The sequence below is a fragment of the Arachis duranensis genome, chromosome 2 (assembly GCF_000817695.3).
Source record: "Arachis duranensis cultivar V14167 chromosome 2, aradu.V14167.gnm2.J7QH, whole genome shotgun sequence".
In the NCBI taxonomy this organism is placed as follows: Eukaryota; Viridiplantae; Streptophyta; class Magnoliopsida; order Fabales; family Fabaceae; genus Arachis; species Arachis duranensis.
Genome location: NC_029773.3, coordinates 89,285,490 through 89,310,658, shown reverse-complemented (window position 1 = coordinate 89,310,658; position 25,169 = coordinate 89,285,490). Strand labels below are relative to the sequence as shown.

The following is a 25,169-nucleotide window of genomic DNA, read 5'->3' as shown; positions in this document are numbered from 1 at the left end:
CCTTTGGATAAATGTTAAAGCTTCTATTTTAGAAATCAGTCATTCCAAGATGTGTATGTATATATTAACCTTATGGTGGTGGAAGTCTTGAGAATCTATACTATTTAGTTCTCATCATTTTGCATTTGTCTTTATGATTGATAGTATCATATTCTTTGTCATGAAGCATGATTTTGATAAGCCTTATAAAAGGATTAGGTAGTTATCTAAGCATAAGAGATAAATATAATTTATTTATTTATTTATTTATTCTTGGCTAAATAAAAAGGGAGAAACTCTCACAATTAATGGCTAGAGAATTGTTTCTTCTAAAGGGATTCCAAAGGTGCTACTTCAACATTTTGGGAAAGGAAAAAAACCTACTATTTATATAATTAAAATTTTAGATTCAACAGATCAACGGTTAAAATAACTGGAAACACAATATTCTCAGTATACTTAAAACTCTTCTTATATTATGAACATTAACATTGTATATTAAAGGTTTAAGTTGGCTTGACACACGAGTTCAACTCTATTCGCTATTAGTCGGATTATCAACCCACTCTGATCGAGTTGGAATGGATTGGATATCGTAGATGTTAGTCGTACCGTAAGTTTGGTAAGTAGTTAGTTACATAATTATTCAACCTACTTTATATAATAATAATAATAATAATAATAATAATAATAATAATAATAACAAAGAGTTAAGCCTAATATCATTTGACATATAAACTAACCCTAACCACTTAATGAGCTACACTCTAGAGGTAAAGAAATGAAAAATGTTAACATTTCATATGATCATGTTACATTAAATCTCATCTCTTTAATTAATAATTATGTATTAACAACAACAAAACTGCCCATGATCAAATCATACAAAATTTTCACATAACAAATTAAAATTGATCTCCATATAATGCAATCTAGAAATGCACTTTAAGAAAGCAGCAACAACTGGAGATGACAAAGACAAAACAAATGTGTCAGATACATAAGCAATGGTCTTTGGTTTTGTTATCTAATATCTATTTATCTCTCTCTATCCCCACTACTTTCCTTTTCATCTTCCATTCCATGTGCCTCATATGCAAAAGCAATAAATGTCATCCAACCTTATATACCTAATCACATTTCTCTTTTTTTTTTTTTTTACCAGAATTGATTTTTTTCTATAGATGTTCTATTTTAGCCACACAGAGAACTAGAAAGAAAAAAAGAGACATGTCCTAATGAGTGAAGTGTGTTAGTTGCATCATTTTCCATTGAAATGTGTTGCACCTCGTGCTTATTAAAAGCTACAACAAAGGTTAAAAAAGCTGAGAAACGGTAAATTCTAGCTAGCAACCACCAACAAGGAAAGAAAGATGAAAAAATTGCAATCATTTGTTAAACTATTCTTCTATAAAAGTAAGCAAAACTTAATGCTCCAAAAATATGCATAATCATTTTTTGTTTGTTTGTAAATTCTATACATTATTATAAATAAAAAGATAAGTGGTTAATGGTTATGCATATTTTTGCATTCATACAAACAAATAATTATTACTATTCACTATGGATCACCCTTGGGGCTTCTATCATGCATGACCCAACAAGCATTTATGTATGGAAAAGGGCGTCCCCTTTTATCGCATAAGATAATACTAGAAAGAAAAAAAAATCGAAATTTATTTTATTTAATATTTATTTATTAAAAAATACATTAAATAAATAAAAAAATAATAAATTTTAACAATTTTTAACTAATATTTTTTCTATTGCTAAATATTTTCGTACCCAAAATTATTGCTAATAGTTCCTTAGAATTGGAAATAAAAAATGTGTTAAATAAGAAACAAATGTTGCTGGCATATTATGAATAAATTATCATTTATACCCATAAAAGATACTGACAAATGTATCCATATAAGAATAATACGACAATTATAACCACGAAAGATGGCTTTCGTGTGCCAAGAGTACCGAACGTTGATTACACAATTGATTCATTAGGGTATTCTTGTCACACGAAAATTATCTTCTGTGGATACAATTGTCGTTTTATTCTTATATGAATATATTTGTCAGCGTTTATATCTTTTATGGATACAAATGGTAATTTATTCGGCATATTATAGTCAAATAGCCGAGATAAATGTGAGAAATGAAGATTAAGCATTATAACAACAACAAAAAATATTGGATAAAATCTATTTTAATCTCTAATGTTTAAAAAAGAATAAAAAATATTTTTACCATTTAATTTATTTTAATTTTCTCTTTCAAAAATACCCCTCATCGTTTCTACCTCTTTGTCACCTCTACCTCCATTTCCGCCTCGCCCTCTGCTCTCGTGTGTGGTTGAGAAGGGGGAGGCAGTGTTAAATTGAAAACAGAAAAAAGGTTGACTTAACAGTATTAACTGTTAAAAAGTTAATAATAGGAGTATTTTTAGAATTTATTAAAAATATTAAAGAAAACATCAAAACAAATTAAATATTAGACAAAATATAATCTAACTATTAATAAGTATTGGCAGGACATATAATCATCAAGCAAACCTTAGCCTATTACTTGGGTCAACTACCTAGACTAAACAAAATAATAATAGAATGGAAATAGTTTTACATGGCATATTAAGTTTCAAACTAACTACATAGATCAAGATTAAAAAAAAAAAAAGAAGAAAGAAAGCAAAAAAGGTTAAGCACTAACATAATAATTTTGCTTTGTTCTGCCTATTGCATCATAATATATATATATATACTCCACCAAAATAGCTACACTTTTCTAACTATTCACAGCCATCTTAATCTTATTCATCCTATATATTCCCCATAACTACCACAAAATTAAATAATAATGAATCAAAAAGCAAGGGAAAAAAATGAACATTAGAAACAAAAAGATTAAAATTAATAATTATTATGAAACAAAAAAGGAAAACAAAAACCTATATGAGAGATTTTCATTGCAAGATTGCTCCAAATCTTGATGAGGATGGATTTGATTTAATTCATGAACTTCATTCTTGTTCATCCTTTCAATTGGTTACACTGAGCAATAGGCCTTGTCTTCTCTTTCCCAGCCCTCAAGGGGCATGGAGTCTCTACGGGAGGGACCATGCAATTATACTGAAGACACAGTGAACTCCTTAGAGGAATCACGGCCGTTGGACTAATCTCAATTCCAGTCAGGTAGTTATGCTGCAAATACAGTATCTGAATGCTTGAGTCCAACAACCGGTTCACGAAGCTAGCAGGAACTCGCCCCGTGAACCGGTTATTGTTCAAGTATAGGTTCTGAACCGATGCGAGCATCGGCGATATTTGACCATAAAATCGGTTGTAGCTTAGATCAACCGTTGCAATTGAGACCTGAGGCAAATACATTGATTTAAGAACATATTCAATATTCATAACAACAAATAATTAAGTTCTCAGTGAATATAATTAATGATTAATGATTTAATAATATATTAATTAGAATCAACAGCTAAAACCAGTAGAACATCTATATCTTTGGAATATTTGAAACAAAATTCACCATCATACATTGTTTATCACATTTTTTTTAACATAAATTTTACATCTGAGAATTGAAGTACAAATAATTGTAAGTTTCAGTGAATGTGTTGAATAATTAAATAGTATATGATGTAAACAATTCACTACTTCTATAACTGAATTTCAGAGTCATACCTAGTTTTTTTACATTTTTTTTACCAAGTTAACTATCATTCCAATTTATTCGTATACATTGCACGATACAAATAATATTACTACTGAATTTAAGAAAATATACAATCTTTTTCTAGCAAATTGTTTCAAAGAACTTAACACTATAATTTATAAGTTATTCTTTAACTACAAGAAGCTATTGCAAACTTACCTGATCCAATGGCCTAACCGGACCAGAGAACTGGTTCCTCTCCAATTGTAGGTTCGTTAAAGGGAACGAGAAGATCCTTCCGGGGATTGGCCCCGTGAACCGGTTCAGGCTCAGGTCAAGGTAATTAAGCTGATCCAACCGGTTCAGAAGCTGGTCCACCGGACCGGTCAACTGGTTCCACGCCAGTGACAAATACAGCATAGAAGGTGGAAAGTGGTTTGGTCCAAGCGAACCGGATAGAGCATTGTGCTTCAAATCAACCCGGGATAGGGTTTTCGACTCGAACCGCGGAGTTGAACCGGTTAGCTTGTTGTGGCAGAGCATGAGGTTAGTAAGCTCCGGCAAAGATCCGATCGCCGGAGGAATTACTCCGGCGAGCTGGTTAAAGCTGAGATCAACGGTCCTTAACAGCCGGAGACCACCCAACCCTGACGGAATCTCGCCGGAGATGAAATTCCGGCTGATTCCAAGGAACCTCAAGTTCTTCAAATCGGAAATTGACTCCGGCAATCTACCGTAGATTCTCCCCGGAACGACAGTAAACTCGGCAAGCGAAGAGAGTTTCCCAATCGCCCGGTCTATCCGACCGGTAAGACCGGGCGAGCCGGCTCTCGGGTCGCCAAGGTTAAGAGAAACAACCCTGTCCGAATCACAGAACACGCCGGAGAAGTTGCAGGGATCGGAAGTGAAGTCCCAATCGGAGAAAAAGGTTGAACCTGGCATGTCTTGGAGACTCTTCCGAATGGATTGAAGAGCTAAGAAATCAATTGGGTCCAAAATGGCATGCACGTTCAGAATCAGAATAAAGTGAATGTGAAGAAAACAAAGCAGAAAGAGAGGAACAGCGGTCTTTCGCCTCGCCATTGAAGAAACCAAGCTTAAAGTGTTCAACTTTCAATGGCGGAACAAAAATCAGCATCAAATAGATAAAAGGGTTATATATATAGAGAGAGAAAGAGAGATTAGGCTTGGAAGAGAAGCAATAGGTGAATGTGAATATTGGGTTTTTCTTTTCCTTCTTATGACTACTTTTCGTTTTGGCTTCTGAGAGAAGAGTGGTTCCGGCTATGGCTATGGCTATGAGAGAGAGAGAGTGTGAAGCAGAAACAGAGGAAGCTACTTTTTACTTTGGGTGTACGAAGTAACACAGTTGTTGTCTTTGGTGGCAAAAAATAATAATAAAATAATGATGAAAAATAATATAATATTGCTTTAACTATTTTTCCTTTCTTGGGAAGTGGTACGCGTCAAACGGTTGTCCGAGCCTACTTGGCATCCGAACCTTAGCCTCGGTTGAGACATGTCATCAGGCTGTGCAAGTGTTGAGCTTCAGTGGCACCAAAGTGAAAGTGTTGTAGAAAAAGAATGAAAAATGATTATCATAGCTGTTAATATATCACTATTATGGGCATTTTCTTTTTGTTTATTTCTTGGATATTCTCAAACTACTTTCATGCATCTATTTCAGTCCAATGTGTTACTCATTATTATAATTATTTTTTAAAAATTTAATTTTAATATGCTGACGGTATAAAATATTATATAATTATATCTATTTTTTAGATAATTATTAATTTAGTCTATAAAAATAATAATTATTTATTTATGATATAGTATTGTATAATTAAATATAATGATAATATATTAAAATTAAATTATATTTTTAAAAGTAATATAAATATTTTTTAGATCAGATTCACTTAAATATAAACTAGGATAAAGTACTTTATTTTATATTCTTAATTATATATATTGTTGTCATATATTTTTAAACTGGTTACCTCAAGAGTTAAATGCTGCTAATACATGATATAGAACATATCAAAATCAACTTCTTCATTTTAAATTTAATCTGAAAATTTAACACTATATGCATGTTTATTAAGGCTAATAATTCAAGATTAATAATTGATATTTTTCACCTAAAGAAATTAAATACTTTGTTATCAAATGTTGGGGGAAACAAAATAAATGGACATTATCACATGTCTTAATCCATATAGGGTAGCAGAAAGAGGACAGGAAAATCTTGTTTTTGTCAACTAATAAAATAACTTTTAATTGTTCACATGTGTGTAACCAAATCTTATATACATAATGTGTATACATATATTACATTTATTAACAAACAAATAACTAATTATGATAAACGTTTGAAGAAGACACCAAGTGAGCCAAAAGCATGGTACAAAATAAATATCCAAATCTCTAAACAACAAATAAAGGGAGGGAGTGAATGACAGCTAAGATACATTGATGTTGAAGTTCATAATAGAAAAAAATGGCAGCATTAGGACTGAACTAGATTCTCTTTCTCACCTTGGAGTTCAAGGCAAACTTATAATATTGAGAGGGTTGCTATTTTTTCTATTTCTTTTCTTAAAAAATAAAATAAAAAATATTTACATATATAAGACACTTGAATTATTGGTTTATAAGTCCCAATATTGATATAATTTATAATATGGCACAATAACTTTATTTGATACACATATAGCTAATAACTTTATCTACTATAATAAGACTTTGTTGTATTGTTATTTTGTTATTAATATACTTAAAAAAAAGTTCAAATACATTAGTATAGTGTGTGTAATGACTAAAATTACTAGTAAATATAAATGAAAATTGCAAATTTTTAAACTTTTTTTAATGAATATTAAAAAGACAAAAAAATGTCAGAATTTGTTTTATGTAGTATTTATTAATTGTTACAGTAATTAATAAATATTAAAAAAATAATTTATAGTTGTTTTTATTTAATTCTTTTAAAAAAGAATAAATCAATTCCTGACTTTTTGGTTCGCGGACATTTAAATTTCTAAAAATTTAAAAATACATATAAATATCTGACCTTTTCAAAATATGAACACATCGATTTGTGGGTCTAGATTGTCCCATTTTAAAAACTTTTTCATTTATGCATCCGTATCAATAAGGTCAGTACAACGAGAATCACATTTGATTTTTTCGTTGGGTTTGACAGACTCAAGTGAACATGAGGGATCGATATGTCCAAGTTTTAAAAAGGTCAGTAACTTAAATATATTTTTAAATTTTTGAAGATTTAAATCTCCACAAATAAAAAAATTAATAAGAACCTATTTATCATTTTTTTATTTTTTTGTTATCAAATATTTTTGTATTTTAATATATCACTCTCAAATTAAATTTAGTCTAGGGGTGTACATGGACTGGGCCACACCGGATTTGGCTTAACCCAAGCCCGACTCGAAATATAGACCGGACCTAATTTTTAGACCCTAACATAATCCTAGATCCGATGAAACCTACGCACCTTCAGGCCAGGTGAAAATCGGGTAAAAACTGGGTCTTTAGCATGTAAAAATCACCTAATCTCTAATAATTATTTCACAATTCACAAAGTAAAATTCACTTAAAAAAATATAACAAGAACCAACCATTCTCTAAAATTAAAGCATAACCATAATCAATACTAATATTGTCTAATAACACCAAATATTTAAATCAATACAAATAACACAATATTATACATTAGTCTAAAGTCTTATGCATTTTAAACATAAAACATTAACTTATAATCTTATGATGACTAATAACACAAAATACTAAGGTTTACAATATTTAAATTTTACATAAGAATAGCCATCATCCATCACTAATAACACAAAATATTAATTGTGTATGATGACTGGGCCACCGGGCAGAGTTCGGATGATCTGAGATATGGTTCGGATTCGACCCGAAATAATAATCGGATATATTTTTGAGACAATTACTTAACCCTAGATCCAATAAAATCACACTAAATTATCCCCTAAAGTGTTTGAAACCAAGTTAGATCTTCGGACCGGATCGAGACATATACACCCCTAATTTGGTCTATTAAAATATTCTTGTATGTAATTTAATAATTTCTTTTGAAAACAATTATTATGAGTGTAAACTCAACCTCACACTCAGACGCATACTCACATCATCCCATACATAATGCATATTTGTAGGGGTATACGCGTATCAGATCGGATTGGATATGGCCGAAAATTCGGATTTGACCCGCAAATATGCAGATCGAATATTGAATATATCCGCATAATTGAACCTTCTATTTTTAATCATATTTCTATGTAAAAAATTTAATAAAAATATTTTTTTCACATTTTTAAACTTATTTATTCCTAAAATATTTTTAATCAAACTTTTTCTAAATAACAAAAATAAAATAATACAATATATAAATAATAATTACTAACTAAAACATACAAACAAATAAATATAATACCAAACATATATATTTATTTATTTTTAATTATTATTGTGCGAATTTGCGGATGTAGAGCAGATATCCGCGATCTGATTCATAAAGGGTGCAGATCGGATCGTATCCGCAATTTTCGCATCGAATACGGATATTTACCGCAGATATACAGATACGATCCGATCCATGAACACCCTACATATTTGTGTGTGTGATACTATATGAGATATGTTATTATTTAATTTTGGTATGTAATCTGTCCTATTTCTCTAAATATCACAATAATAAATGCTTTTAATTCTGTTTTAAGTTATCATGGCTCAATACTTTGCCAAATTTCCATATCAACCAAAGAGTTTGATATATAACCTGAATGCATATTATGAGTTCCATTAATAGTGTAATAAGTGATTGTGATTCATAACAATATACTTCGCCCATTTCAGTTTCAACATATATAAATGTCTACCTAGTAGTAACTAGTAAGTAGTAACTCATAATAAATACATAGCAGCTACTACTACTCTAATCATTGAAGTTTTTTTTTTTTTTTGGGGTCAAGAGAGGGGGTCAATTTATACATGTGTACATTAAATTCATTTTTGCCCCCACATACAAAAGTATTGTTATTGATTATTGAAGAAGTTTTTAGTTAAAAAAAAAAAAACTGTTGGATTAAGAAGTTCTTCATAGGTTTAGAAATCACATGTATAAAATTTCACATTATATCATCAATATTGTTTAGTACGATTTTCACATGCTTTTAAATTTAATGCATGTAATACATATTTTAAATGTAGATAAAAAATATTTAATCACGTTCTTAATTTTCTTGTCCATTTCTTATGTATAATAAGTTATTTATAATCTAATAGATTAATTAATTAATAAAAACTGTCTTTTAAAAATATATATTTATTATAGTAAGTCATGTGTGAAACTAATAAACTATATAGTTATATATTATCCATCATTAAATGAAGTGTGAGCATAATCCAAATAGTGTGTATATAAGTCCTTTTCCACTTCCAATTAAATTCAGTTTGGCTGATGAAAAACGAAATATCAACATAATATAGAATTTTTTTTTAAATTAAATAAAATAAATATTATATTTAAATTTATAGACACGTATGTATTCATTTACGATTATACACCTGATTATATATCTCATATTTAGTATAAACGAACTTTTTATAAACATATTTTGTTTTTGGTATAGACGAGAGACGTTTATAAAAATGATAATGTCTTATCTCGTCTACAAATTAAATATATTATTATTAATTTTTTTCTATTTTTCTCGTTTATAACAAAAATGAGATACAATCATAAAAAACTTATCCATACTAAAAACAAAATATATAATAGTGTGTAATCGCAACTTAATCTAAACGTATCTATAAGTGTAAATTTAATATTTATTAAAAAAAAAAACTAGTGTAGAAGGTAACTTGAAGGTGAGGTAAGCTAAGTCAAACACATTTGCAGTCAAAGATATGCAAAGTCATCAAAAGCTTGTTTTGCAATTCACATTAATTGTGCTTTTATTTGCTTTGAGCTTTGCCCAATTACACTCACATTTGAAGAATGGTTTCTTCATGTCCCTTTCTTCTTTTTTTACTTGGACACAAAGAATGACTCAAAGTCAACATAACAGAACCAAAATCAACCGCCATGTGCATGCATCCTAACATAAGTACATAACCTTTTAATTTATTTATTTCCCTTCACTTTTAACCTTTTTTTTTTTGGTAAAAATTAAATCATATTGGAGCTTTATACATATGTTTGGGCAAAAGTTACACTGCTGTAAAATCAAGCTATGATTTTAAGATTTATTCTTTATTTTACTTTTTCTATATCTAATAAACCTATTTGTTAGTATGTATAGTATGTTCTGATTTTTGTGCCAAAATCAAATAGCATTGTTCTCTCTAGCCTTGTACTTAGTTATATATGATTAGATCATTGAAACCTCCAAAGTTATAAAGAAAATTAGTACAAATTATATTGAAGAGAAGTGACAATAAAACAATTAGTTTAATTATATCAAAACAAAAATAATAAAAGTATTATATTGAATAATATACCACCTGGCTATAGATACATACATACATTTAAGAATAAAGTGATAATAATTAGGTCCACAAAAATTTTAATTTCAAAACAATTAGTTTTTAAGAAAAAGAATATTAATTTGATCTTCTACGATAGTAAATAGTAGATACATTATGTCTTTCTATCAATTCATTACGATCCATAAAATTTAACGGTGATGTAACTATTGTGACGTATCTATTTATAAAAGATTATTATGTAGAGAACAATTTTTTGAGCGAAACTTCACTTATTTTAGTAAGTTTCGTAATAAACTGAGAGTAGTTAATAAATATTATATAAAAACTTAAAAGATAATAAAAGTTTCACTGTACAAAATTATATCATTTAATTTCTATATTCACGTAACAGCAACAAAATATACACCATTATAAATAACAGAATATATAAACAATTTTATTTTATTTTGCACTATCAATTTACAAAAAGACATACATATCTACTATTTATTATCATAAAAAAATCTAATTAATACTTTTTTTTCCTTTAAAAACTAATTATAATCCTAGGTTAAAATTTTCAATAATCTATCTAATCGCCACTTTACCCTACACTTAATATTATAGGTAGAAATGCGTTGCGTCAAACAAAAACTCTAATCCAGCCAAGAGCAATAAAGACAAAAAAGAAAAAGGCATTTTTACAATGTATATATGTGTGTGAGTGAGTGATAGAATAATGGTTGTGAGTTTGGTCCCAAACCGAAAAGATATAGAAAAGCTAAGAGGCATATATAGTGCATGCATGCCTTATGACTACCACTCCAATAAGCCACCCACGCACATACCTTTATATAATGCCAATGGGGACGCAATAACCAACAAAATACTCATTACTATCCAATCTTACACAATACACATATATAATGGGGAGACATTAGAATGGTGCAAACACTTACTAGATACTATAAATAAATTAAAGGTAATAACATAAGGGTTTTGCTAGATGAAAATTGTGGCTAATTTTTTTAAAATAACCTAAATCATGAACTAGGTTAACTAGTAAAGATATATGCAAAAGACTTTATTTATTTATGAAAAAGTATAGGGATCCAATGGAATATATGGGGTATAAAGATATTCGATTCAGTAGGATATCAGATGTTTATTATCACAATGGCTATTGAGTTATGAAATGAACATCCCCTATACTATTTAGAATAACCAACTCTTGACCTTTCGAATCTAGCGCTTTGATACCATATCATGATACCACTCATCCCAAAAGCTTCCGCTAATGGGAAAATGTAACACTAATGATTATATCTCTAATACTCCATAAACCTCCATTGTACACATTGTATAAATATTTCATTGGCTCCTCATACTTTCCCATAAATAAATAAGAAAAAGTATAGATAACTAACAACATTTTTGAACAATGTGTGAACAATGTGAATTAATAGGATTAAAAGAGTAAATTAATCTTAAATTTAATTAGTAGCATTAAATTAGAGTGTCATATATTTTTATTTGATTGGTGGTTGTTCATGTTGTATTAACATTGTACAGATATTCCATTAGCTTCCTATACTTCCTTTTATTGCATACATTGGATGTGATATAATACTTTATTTATAGTGTTTGATTGAGAGATCATAGGAAAAAAAAGGATAAAACTTTCACAGAAAAACAAATATATGTATTTATATGTACAAATATAATTAAGTTGTTTTGGATAAATAAGTCAATAAAAAATGTTAAAAAAATTAATAAAAATATATACATAATGAACTAAATTGTACATATCTATTTTCAAAAGCAAAAAATCTTTATCTTTAATAAAATCTCCATAATCCTAATTGAAAAATGACCTTGTGTCATGAGGGAAGTTGGGGGAGGATTATTATTACACCGAACTATTGCCACGAAAAGGACCAACTTTTTTTCTGTTTATTACTGAAGGTTCAATTTATGGAGTTTGAGGTGGTAGGTCTAAAAACTTGGTGCATGTGTTAGTACTATATCTCTATGTTGTATTCATTCTTTGTGTCTATGAATGCAACTTTCTTGTGCTGTCCTTTTCATCCACCTATACATGTGCAATCAATCAATGATGATATTATAAGGTTGTTTCTCCCTCAAAATTTGACCCTTTTATTAGTGATGATACATAATAAGAGAGTCTAGGCAACCAAGACTTGTTTAGTTAATACTATATATATATATATAGCAAGCAAACTCGTTTTTATTTTCTTCATTCAAAGAAAAAGAGAGATAAAACATATGTGCATGACTATATGACTATAAAATTATTGGTTGTGTAGCATGATTCATAATCTATTAATTGGAGTACTTGGAATAATTTTTTTAGGCGACGTTGATTTAGTTTGCAATGACATTTAGTTTGCAATGTTGATTTAAAAATAAAATAATGACTATTTATTAGCATGTGATATACTACTTAACTACTAGTTATACTATAGTTTTTTTGTTCTAAAAATAAAATAATATATAAAAATGTACGAGACAATCAGTGGTGTATCACACAAAAACAAGAAGTCGAGTGAATGATAAATATAAATATTGAACACGGAAAAACATTATAAAATGAATAAAAATTGGAGTTAAATTTTTTTTTTAATTTACTACATTATCGTTACTTATACATACATACATTTACAAAGTGAACCAGCTCGGTTAAATTTGTGAATCAAATAAACCGGAACAATTATATATATTATTAACGAAATAGTACTAACAGACTAATAATACAGAGGTCCAACACTTTTTAACATTCGTCCATCAGATTAAATGGATTGTCTCGTTTATTGGAGTTTTTGTTTGTTTGTTTTTTATTTTTTTTTCCCTAAAATTGGAATTACGTTATGAAAAAAGAAACAATATAATTAGTTTTGAGCTAAGTTCCAAACTTATGGTTGGATTTAGGTAGATTTTTGTTTCTTTCTTTTGGTGATGGTTGTTGTTTAATAACTATTTTGACTAACTAATCCAATTTCTTTACGAAATAAACAAGCGAATTATTTAAATATATATTTTCTTTACTGACTTATTTTTTGAATCAAATGACTCTTCATAAGGTGGTATATGACCAGTTTTAGTCTAAAATATATGTTAAAACATAAATACATATTAAAATAAATTAAATAATATATATATTTATATACAAATTTATAATAATTAATTTTAATAAACAAATAACATTTTTGATAAACATAATATGACGCAACATGAAGAAGACCATTAGGTTCTTCAAATAAATTATTTATTTATTTATGTATTTATTTATTAAGTTAGATAAATAGAATATTTCTCAATCTTAGATATTACATCACAAATACATATTACATGCACACACATACAACATTTAAGAATTTCTATCTAGTATCTACTACTTAATATATATCCAACTTTAAAATTAGACCAAAGCCTCATGTTCTTTGAATAAATGCCATATTAAAGGTAGTGTTTAGTCACCAAAAAAAAAGGTAGTGTTTGGTGGAGAGACAGAAATTGAAAGATTGAGACTCAGAAACAGAGATTAAGAGACAGAGATTGAAATAAATTTTAGTATTCTGTTTGGTGTAAAATAGGAGACAGAAATTGAAACAAGAATAAAATTCTAATTTAATTTGCACAAAGGATAAAATTAGAATTAATTAATTAAAATGAGAGTATTTTGGGTAAAAATGTTATTAAAATTTCAGTCTCTATCTCTAAAAATTTTAGTCCCCTATATTCTCACTTTTTGGAAGTACTGAAATACTAAAATTTTAGAAACAAAGACAAAAATTTTAGTACCAGTCTCAAAACCAATAAATATGATACTGAATTTTAGTCTTCTAATCTCTGTCCTAATACCTCAAAACAAATGCTAAAGGATAAATGGGAAAAAAAAAACCTCAGATACCCATTAGAGCTCATGTTGGCCTTTTTAAGTTTGATAAATAAGACGTTTTGGTAATATACCAAACAACAAAAACAAATGTTAAATTTTGACCAATAAATAATCTTGGTCTCTATCTAAGTGACCTGATGGCTTTGCCATAAGGTTTTTGGGCTAGGTCCTTTCCCTGGCCTGGTAAAGTGGGCCCTGTTATCAAGAAAATAAATAACTAGACCGAAAAAACAAAAAGAATAAGCTCTTTGGTAAGTGGTAACACATTAATAAACAAACGCATGAAGCTATATTGGAAAAAAAGAATCACATATGTAGCAAACTAGGCACAAAATGTTTATTCACATCACCATTATCCCACTGTTTAATTAAACTCTAGATATAATTATGAAAGATTAAATCAGAATTTTTTTTTCTTTCCAAATAAATGAACAACAAAAATCAGCCGTTATATCCAAAGCTTCACGTTGTTCTGATTTTTCACCAATTGGTAATCATGTCACTTCCCTCTATTCTATTGTTGGAATTGAACCACCAGCAGCTTGGATTTCTTCTTGAAGCTGCAATACTCAATACATGGAACATATTATAAACATTATATATATATGAAGCTTCATTTTCATTTTCAATATGGTATCTCAGGTGAAAAAAGGTTTCAAAAAAACAAATAAATACTCTCTATTCCCCTTTGTACATGAATCTAAGAATATAAACACCAAATAGAACAAGATATCATAGTGCTTATAACTTACCCTAAATAAATATTGAAGATTGTTCTTGAGTAGGGAGTATTCTTGTTGGAGTTGTTGTAAACATCTCACACACCTGCACCAATTTTAAGGAGGGGTAATATTGGAAATACACCAAGTAGCAAACTAACGCTAATTCATATTTTTAGTTGTCCAATTTTTTCTTTTACAACTTTACTACTTTAAATAAAAATAAGTCTAAGAATTTAGCTTTTAATGAGACAAAATTGGGGGAAAATTTTAGGCAACTAATCATGAGTTAGTATTAATTTTTCATATGGGTTATTATTAGTGGTCCATGTAATAATAGGATTGCAAATAACAAAGTGAAAAGTATTTCAAGCACTCTAATCATGGTGTTCCAATAATGTTTGCTCAATCAGAGTTTACCCGTGAAATCTTTATAATTGAAGAATAAAATAAAATTTCCATATTTTCTTTTTCTTTTTCTTTATCAAAAAGAGAAAAAGATCTAATACATAATTGTGCAATCATTCTTTAATAGGAATAATATTTATAACAAAAGATCTTAATTGAAAGTTGTTAATAAATTTATAATTTTCCTATTACATTTAAATCTAGCTATTATCTTTATTTTCTCTTTCCTAATTAAAAAAATGTAACAGCAAAAATATATATTTAAAAAAAATGCAATGAAGCCAAGATGTTCAATGATTCAACAATGCTTTTTTTTTTTTCTGCAGGGAAGTGAAGTGGTGAGAGAAGGAATTAGAAGTTTTTACCCTTCAAGATTCTGAGTCTCACAAAAATTTCTGAATGTGGCACAGACATTCTTAACTCTGGCAGCCCCAACACTACAACAAATAATGGCAAATCATCACAAGTTTTTCCAAGCTCCAAATTACATATTTCCAAAGAGATTCAATACATTACGTATTCAAAAAAAAATAGATAATTAAATATTTTGTGTATTCACTTCTTTTATTATATTATTATTATTAGGGTTTTTGTTAAAGCATTTGTTAAAAATATTACACAGAAAATTTTAATAAAAAGTAATTTTTTTTTTATAAATTTTCAATACATTAAAAGAATAAAAACTTTTTACTTTAACTCTAAAAACCAATAATATTTTTAAAAAAATTAGCTAAACCCTATAATTATTGATTTATTGTTAATACCTTGCACTGCTTCCCTTGTACTGATGAACATGAGCATCTACTTGCTTGAAATCCACAGGTACTTGTCCTCTGTAAAAGTCAAAACAAAATCACAATTCAACAATTAAATGAAAATTTATTCAAGAAAACATAAAGAAATTTAAATCCTCTGATATGTATTTATTATGATTATGACAAAATTTGTGCCTATATCTATTGCATAGATCAGATAAAAGGATTCCTAATCAACAATAATAATACTCACAAAGCTCTTGTCATATTGTTGAGAAGTTTCTCAGAATCATCAAAGAACATTTTGACAACCTCAATCACAAAATCAGGACTGCTCTCATCTTGAAGTTTCTGAAGCTGACTGAACTGATCATCCAGAAATCCCTATTTTCCCCAAAACAAGAATCACATCATAATCACAATCACAATATTGAAGGGGAAAAAACATAATCATCATCATCATCATAACTTTGTGGGACTACATAACTTCCCAATAACAAGAACCAAAGTACACAAATTTTGTTTGTCTTTTGTTTCAACAAATGAAAAAAAAAAAAGGGTGTGAGAAAAATTCAATTTTTATCTTGTTTTTCAAAAGAAAGTGACATCACACCAATCATTAGTTCCCCAATAAAAACACACAAAGTTCTCCAACCAAAAATTCAAACAAAGGGACAACACACCAACGTCATATACATATTTATTAATTATTTTAATTTTATTATTATTAAGATATAACTGAATGTAATTATGATAGAGAAGAAAGAAAGAAAAAAAAAACTTGCCGTTGACCTGAAAAAACTGAACCCTGATTTTCTGTGGGAATATAAAAGAAAACTAATATAGAAGAGAAAAAAAAAGAAGAGAAAATTAGAATATTATGATTTATAAACCTCTCGAAGCATGGCAGCTTGGTGCTCTCTTAGCTTCCTCTGGAGCTGAAGAACGTCCATGGCAGAAACCAGATCTCAGCAGCCCACGAAAAAAGTTTCTGACTTGAAAGCGAAGATGAAGTCAGGATTGAAATTGAGATTGAGTAGCACTGAATTTGAGACAAGGGGTATGCACTCAAAACTAAAAGCACTTTTTTTCTCTCTCTCTCTCTCTTTCTCTCTCTAATTCCAATTCTCTTTCTTTCTCTCACTTAAAAGGTGGCGTGGTGGTTGGTGCGTTTATTATTTGAGTGTTTCTGAAATTCTGAAATGAAATGAAAACGTTGGTGTTTGTGTTGTAAGAAAAGAGTTATTAGTAGTAATAATGTTGTTGAATGAATGTGATGGGATTAATGAGGTTACCACAAATGGGGATTCCTCTCTTAATTTCTCCACTTATTTGGTTTTGACTTTCCATTTTATAAAAAGCAATACAATAATATATAAATAACGACTATATTATTTACACACTAAAAATTAATTATTAATAAAATACAAATTAAAAATTTATACAATAGATAATAATTAATATGATAATTGATATTCTTTGTTGGGTATAAAATATTTATTTTAATAAATAATTGGGTTTCAAAATTATAGGTGATAATTTAATGTATATTGTAGATCATAAATAACAAACTTAAAATAAACATTTCTCTTGTTTTTAGTTACACACAACTTCAAATAATAATAATAATAATAATACGATATTTTTAATCAATTTAAATTGTTCGAATAATTAATTTATTCATTTATTTAATTAAGTATTAGAAGTTTAAATTTCACTATTCAACAAATAAAAAAAAAAAAGCTTTAAATGAGTTAGTGAGTCTTCTATCTACTTTTAGACCCAATCATCCAACCATGGTCATATATTTTGGCATTGGTATTTTAATCCACATAGTGAATTTCAGTATGGATTTCAAACAAGTCTTAAACAAATTGTAAAATTTCACATTTAAATTTCATTTAATTTATCAAAATTAAATCTATATACAATATATATTAAATATAAAAGTTGAAAATGAAATAAGAATTTATTTGTTTGAATCCACATGACACAAATAATTGTATGAATTGCCTTGACATATGATTATATGAATGGATTGATAGAGAATCAATATGAGAATGTGTTTGTTCATTGTGGGGAACACCATTTATTTCTTTTTGTTTTCGTTGGAATCATAAACCCCGAAAAGAAAACTATATGCTAAACGCAAACATTGATTGACCAAAAACATTGGTCATAACTCATGAGAGCATCAAAAAGAAAAGGGAAAAACATAAAAATTATTAACTATGAATTGCTCCAAAATAAGTTATCATCATAGTAGCAAATCTTCATTTTTCTTTTACTCATTATAAATTCTAATTAAAAATCAAGTCAAAATTCTAATACAAAATTATACCATTTTTTTTGAAATTTTTTTCTGACTCAAACAAAAATATGTATTTGTCAACTTAATCGTAACAATTTTACTGACTTAAAAGTAATTTTTTCAAACATTTGATTTGTGACATAATGCAAAATTCCAAAGGAAAAGAGAGTAAAAAATGATTGGTTAGTAAAAGGAAAATTTGCAATAATACAATTTGATTTGGGTCCAGAGGAGTTGGTCTAAGTAAACAAATCTATATTGACATAAAACCCGACAAATCTTAGAAGCTACATGTGCTTGAGGATTCAAATCTATTTGCCTTACATTAACCACGTTGTCCATTTTCCAACCCCTATCATTTTCATTTTCCTTTTTGGTTTCTGTTTTATTCCCCCCTTGTTTTTATGTGCTTATGTATTCAATTTCATCCCCACACATGGAAATCTTGGCTCATTTTTTTTTCTGGAAAACATAATCTTGTTCTATTAAGTGTTGTGCTGGCACCACTAGTGGAATAAAAAGGACATAAGAATACCAGGTGAGTCTATATTAATAAGAAGTTAGAGAAAAAAATGTTTAAATGTTTATATCTTAAAAAAAAGTTGTATGAAAGAGGTGTATAAAAAAGTGATTTAAACATCATTTCTCTTTATATAAATGGTCTCATTGAATTTCATATTCAATTCAATATCATCTACATGTTTTTTATTTTTGGGAAGGGGTGGGGGGAAGAGGAGAATAGAAAAAGTGGTTGATATCAATAATGAGGTTTTCATGAAGATGAAGTATATATGTCTTCATCTTCACCAATTCAGCATCAAAATACCTTTAGAAATGAGTATTTATTAAAAGAGCCACCAAGCATGACCCAAAAAAAAAAAGGTTATTCACTAATGATATCTCCTATCCTAAAATACTCTTAATTATGTTTAATTACCAAGCATCAACATACTCTTAATTTTTAAACAAAGAAATGATTGAAGAGCTATTTTGTCTTAAGTTGCAACAACTTGCCATAGGCACTCTTCCTTGCAAAGTAATGAGTTAAGGAAAGCAAACATGCTTAGAATATATATATGAATTTTCATAAATTATATTAAAAAATCCAACTTTACTTTCTTCTCCTTAGCAAATTCAAGAATTAAAAAATATATATTATACAACTTCCATATCCCACTAATATTTACATGCTAAGCATAATGATCCAATCCAAACTTAGCAAACCCATGAATATATGAATTCCCTCCTATGGAATATACAAGGTTGAGAGAGAAAGAGGAAGTGGCAGTTCACACAATTGAACAACAATCATATCCTTAGTTGTTGTTCATGTGTTCGTTTGCTATTCACAACATGCATAGACTTTTCAATCTGAGAATCTATTGAGTACAGATGATTGAATTGATTCATTAACAAAAGATGATCATCTGATGTAAAATTAAATTTTAACTATGGAAGAACACCCACAATCAAATTCAAATGCAATTTGTATTTTTACCTTATTCCGACAAGACAAAGAAGCCACCAATCATTTCATCCTTATCATCATCCTCCTCAGGCTGTTCTGTTTCATGGTGACTACTGCTACTGTCAACATCATCAGTTCCTACTTCAGTTAACATGTTACTTCCATTGACCCCAAGTGTATCGCAATGGTCATCTGAGAAAGATTGCCATGAAGATTCATTTTGCATTGTTGATGTGACTTCTCTAAAATTGTTCTTATCTGCATTATGCCGTTTCATGAGCAATGCTGAGCCCTCAGAGATACTAGCATCTTCTATGGTCTCTTTTCTTTCATCATGTTTCAATTTGTCCGAAGGAGATGAATTTTCCAGCATAATCTTATTTTGCGCGGACGGTTCAATGTTTGGTTCAATGTTTATGGCTCCCAATCTCTCCAAGTGGATGTCGGCAAGTATTTGACAAGGAGAAGAAACCTGATCCAGGTCAAACAGATTTTCAGTCCTCCTTGATGAACCTGAAGTAAATTACAAACATCAAATCAATAATAGATAGACAATCACCATAAATTCGAATAAATAAATTAAATGCTTAAAATAATACAGAAAACTTCCATCTAAAGTAAGACTCAAAATTCCAACTAATAATTTTTTTAACTCCATATGTTAACAAAATAATATCTTACCTCCATCAGAGCTCTCAGTGGAGCTCAACGATGCTGGCTTTGAGTGACAAATAACAGTCACATCAGCAGTTTGCTTGTCTTCACTTTGATTACGAATTGGAGATGCGATAAAATATTTCTCTCCGGAAAGTATGCCTCTGAGTTGCATTCCAATATGCATGAGAAAAAATTAAATAATATTGAGAATATAGAAACAAAACAATACAATAAATGATACAAATGATTACATGTGCATTTTGCGACAAATAATAATAAGTCGTAGAGATCAATCTTATAAATGCTTCCAATTTGTAAACAAAAACAGCATGTGCTCAGAATATGAACACGTAAAAGAGGTGATATGAAAAGAATTGCAACATTTGACAACAGGTGATGTTGAGTTTTTCTCAATGAATTGAACCTGATAATAAATAGAAAAGGAATAGATGATTTTTCTCCTTGAGAGGTTGAACAAGCAGTCAAGCAAGCATCAGTTGAAGAGAGCCAATGCAGGAAGATAGGTAGCACAATCCCAAATTCCAAAGTTAAAAAACTATTAACAATCCCATAAAACTACACCACCAAATTTCAGTGTATACAGGTATCACAATCAATTTTAGTAATCTAAAAGTAGTCTTACTAGATAGCACAAAATGATTAAAACCAAATTAATGGCACACAAAGCTGATAGCTGAATCTGCTGTAGAGAGAGAAATCACCACCTCTCGCTCCAGCTTGGTCTGGTGCTGTGAAAATGATCAAAAACAGGCAACAACTCCTTCTGTCTTATTTCAACTTCATTAGCAGAGATCTTTTCGATTTCAGACTCTCCACTGTCAATTGAACTAGTTCGCACGGAATTCATTGTGTAGAAGCAAATCTGTAGAAACAAGAAAGACAATCAACAACCAACAGCAAACAATGCATATTGAAGTCAAACAGCACCGCAAATACCTTTGACTTTTGCCAAACTGGCATACTTCCAAAATTCATTTGCACCTCTGCATGAGATAGATACCAGTGAAATTTGTCTTCAGGCTTCCCTGTATAAGGTTTCACCATCTTTTCCCCAACATTACTTGTATCCAAAATATTCAATCCATGGACACCACCAGAACATATTTTCTCTTGAACTTTATCAACATCTTGTCGATCAGAGGTATTCCCACAAGGGTCCCCTCTTTCCGGCCATTCTGACCTTCTACATACATCCCACCATTGAATAGGTTCAACTTTTACTCTGAACTCATCCTCTTGCATATGCATAATAGAAGCAGACTGGACTCTTGAACCACTTTCACTAGGTTCTGGACCTAAAGAAGGCACAAGTTCATGCTGGACCACATGACCAGATGGTGTATATACCATCAAATGCTCTAAGGGTTTTCCTTTTGAGTTAACAAGCTGCTGTGAGTAAGATAAAGAATTGTGAAAAATGGCAGCAATGGCACCAGATGGGACGAAAACTTTTCCTGATGCATTTGCAGTAGAACTATTAACAGTATTAAGCCATCCAAAACTGCTATATTTTATACGGCTAACCACTGAAAGGACAACAGGTGCTGGAGGAGGCAACGGTTGCTGATAAGAAAGTAACGATGAAGTAGACCACCAAGGTAGACTCAAAATTGGAAGTAATGAGGGTTCTTTGCTCTGAGAATTGATAACTTGGAAGCCTGTATCACCTCCAAAAGGTGACAAAACAAAAATATGACAAGTTCCCTTGGATGAGACAATTGCAATCCACTGACTATAATGGCTAAAACAGATGTCCTGGATCATCTGTCAAACAAGCGCAAAAAAATATGAAAGAATGAAACGGGAATGACAATTGAAAACAAATAAAATAAGCAATTAGAACTACGATATACTAACAGCTGGTGTTATTCCACGATGAAGTTTATAGAGATGCGCATGAGATGAACTCCAGTCATAGCTTGGAAGCCCTGAACCTTTGTGTGTGCACAATGGCATTATCCGAAAGATGTTAATATTATTCCCGTATATAGATGCAGTGACCAGAAGGGTCCCACTAGGATCAAAACACAGTGCAGATATAGGACTTGAGTGAGCCTTAAATTGTGAGATAATAGCTCTAGAGACAAAATCCTTAATAGTTACCTGAAATACATAAGAACCATGAACAAGTCTTAGATTAAATAATTTGATCTACAGTGTACAAATTTCTAATTCACTGATATGCAATCAACTAACTCAGCCATGATAAAATAATACCAACCATTCCTGCACTATCCATCTCAAGTCCTGTAGCCCTAACGGCTCTCCAGCCTAAATTTGGAGGCACTGGAGAACTAGAACCATCAGGAAGCAGCTCGTGACAATATTTGAGTATTCCAGCAGCAAAATGTTTACTGGACTCCATTGCATAACGAGCAACCAAATTACCACTACCTGGGGATGTCGATGGACTAACTCCTGGAGAAGGACTTCGATTTTGTGGGCTTAAGCATCCTACATTTACGGGCAGAGGATTATTGGAAGCATATGCTAGCCACCTTGGACCCACAGCCATTGGACCATAACCCATATTAACAGCTACTGGTCCTTGTCCAGATAACTGAGGAACAGGATAGGCGAGGACGCTGAATTTATTCTCAAGTGTTGATGCATCAAAGCAGTATATCTGCCAAAAAACAAATATTAATAAAGTAAATCATTCTTGGTTTGCATAACAAAAATGAGCTAAGTCATATAGATATTCTTATGCTTTATCTGACAATAATTATCTTTGGACAATTCTAAAAGACACCAGAGGAACCACTGCATACTTGGCTGGCAAGACCAACAGCTACTATCTTCGAACTGCATCTGATCATGCACACGGTGGATCGAAATCTCAGTAAATGAACGTAACTGTGAGACTTCAAAGAATAAAACCGAACAGCTGTTGCAGAGTTGATACTGTTTCTAGATGGAATCTCCACCTTACCATCTCTTCCCACACCAACATGACTACCATTTTGGTTAATGCTTTCAGTGTCATCCCCAGCAACAACCAGCAATAAAGGATGTGATTTTCTGAATCCTTCCTGGTCACCAGAGCCAACAGGTAAAGGTTGCATCTGTAAGAAAGAAACTGGGCCATCGCGCTTTGAAACCAGTTCAGTAAAACTAGAGGCATCGTCCACGTCAAGTACTTGAAATCCATTCAGATAACCAAGTAAAAGAACTCGTTTAGACGCAGATGAATCAAGCTCTAGTGTATCAAAACCAGCCCAAGTAACCTGCCAACCAACAAGCGGAAACTATAATTACAAAGAGTCAAGCTAGAATGGACAAACACATGAACCAAGCAGAAGCACAAGTGCAAAATGTTGGGAAGTCTAATTACCAAGTCAAATCTAATTAAGGAAGCTATGAAGCTAAGAGTGAGAAACGATCTATGTAAGCATAGAAAGTTTAAAATATCTGCAATATGTAAACTTATGGCCTTTATTTGTGCAGCATCACTCTTAGAATTCAATCAACTTAACATCCTGACACATGTCAACTACAATGATCGCACACTTTCCGAAGCGTCGAATAGGATCGCACTTTCCGAAGTGTCGAATAGGACACACTCAGTCCATCCAGAACATGAAACTTCGGCCATGAATCATGGTAACATCCACCATTATCACAAATCACAAATAATTATTACTATACTTTGTTTTTTAACCTTTATAAACAAAAAAAAGTACCAACACATATAAGTCAGCGTTGGAGCCTATCATAATTTGTGATTAAGAATATTACTCTAAGGACTGAGAATATGCTTGCTTGGTTGAATATCCCCGTTCCATGCCTAATTTTAAGCATCAAACTCATTGATGAAAATTTCCATTCTAAAACTAAACAATACAAGTGCACTTTGTACCAATACACCCACTTAATCCAACAAAAACCTATACAAGTAAAAAACATGTACACACAAAGCGCAACAAAATTCACTACCAAAAAAAACAAATAACAAAGAAAAAACGTAACTTTCTCTAATAGGTCAAAAGTTCCTAATCGAACATAATCATGCCAAATAAAGTTCACTTCCTACTTTCAATTTTGTTTTTTAAATACTTTGCAGTTTAAGGATAAGGATTAACAAGTTGAACTGAATTTGAATTGGAACTTGAAAAAAAAAATTGAACAGTAGAGTGATGTAACCTGATCCTTATGATCCTCAGCAGCGGCGGAGATAGAAGCGGCGACGGAGGCACCGGCGGAGCGGACGGTGGAGGCGACGGTGCTGGCATTGGTGGAAACCGTCTTCAAGCACGACGAGATTATCCTCAACGAACTCGGTAACAAGCCGTTGTTCTTCCCCTTCCCTTTCTTCATAATCATTGACTAATCACAATTAATCAATTACTAATTAATTAAACTATTAATTAAAACTAAACACAACAAGTGTTTTGTTAATTCACTTAACCCTCTTTTCCTTTTTTCGCGTTATAGCTTTTGAAGTTCCACCGACACAGACTCACCGGAAAAAAAAACATTCTATTTTTTTTTTACGATCGGAAAAACGATCAAAGAAGAAACAAATAAAAAAGAGGTTTTGACTTCAAAGTTGAAACTCGTTGTGAGTGAGTGAAAGAGTGAAAGTCTCAAACTGAAGAAGAACAACGAAAGAGTTCGCTTTCTCTTTCGGTTTCTCTTTCGTCCATCATCGCTGTTTGCCTAAGCTTTTGCCTGAAATTTTGTATTTACTGTTTTTTTTTTCATCTTTTCCATTTTTTTTTCTTTGATTTTTCTTTTTTTTTTCCTTCACTTC

At 30.4% G+C, this 25,169-nt stretch overlaps 3 protein-coding genes across 4 annotated transcripts; all 3 read right to left on the bottom strand.

The window, feature by feature from the left end:
• Positions 1–2,594: 2,594 nt before the first annotated feature.
• LOC107475890 (probable leucine-rich repeat receptor-like protein kinase At1g35710) lies at positions 2,595–4,988 on the bottom strand. Its single transcript, XM_016095559.3, has 2 exons — positions 3,859–4,988; positions 2,595–3,344 (listed from the first exon to the last, which is right to left on the bottom strand). The coding sequence occupies exons 1-2, from the start codon at positions 4,720–4,722 to the stop codon at positions 3,003–3,005; spliced, it is 1,206 nt and encodes a 401-aa protein (XP_015951045.1). The 5' UTR covers positions 4,723–4,988; the 3' UTR covers positions 2,595–3,002.
• Positions 4,989–14,343: 9,355 nt separating this feature from the next.
• LOC107475892 (histidine-containing phosphotransfer protein 1) lies at positions 14,344–17,245 on the bottom strand. 2 transcript variants are annotated; one of them, XM_016095561.3, is made up of 6 exons: positions 16,853–17,240; positions 16,213–16,343; positions 15,969–16,037; positions 15,570–15,641; positions 14,830–14,902; positions 14,344–14,637 (listed from the first exon to the last, which is right to left on the bottom strand). In XM_016095561.3, exons 1-6 carry the CDS (start codon positions 16,910–16,912, stop codon positions 14,587–14,589), a joined length of 456 nt encoding a protein of 151 aa, XP_015951047.1. In that variant the 5' UTR covers positions 16,913–17,240; the 3' UTR covers positions 14,344–14,586. The 2 variants fall into 2 exon arrangements, with proteins under 2 accessions (XP_015951047.1, XP_020991623.1); XM_021135964.2 differs by lacking the exons at positions 14,344–14,637; positions 14,830–14,902 and having other exon boundaries at positions 15,566–15,641; positions 16,853–17,245.
• Positions 17,246–19,368: 2,123 nt separating this feature from the next.
• LOC107475891 (autophagy-related protein 18g) lies at positions 19,369–25,163 on the bottom strand. Its single transcript, XM_016095560.3, has 8 exons — positions 24,560–25,163; positions 23,188–23,643; positions 22,638–23,042; positions 22,274–22,519; positions 21,353–22,180; positions 21,121–21,278; positions 20,420–20,556; positions 19,369–20,251 (listed from the first exon to the last, which is right to left on the bottom strand). Exons 1-8 carry the CDS (start codon positions 24,737–24,739, stop codon positions 19,770–19,772), a joined length of 2,892 nt encoding a protein of 963 aa, XP_015951046.1. The 5' UTR covers positions 24,740–25,163; the 3' UTR covers positions 19,369–19,769.
• Positions 25,164–25,169: the final 6 nt, after the last annotated feature.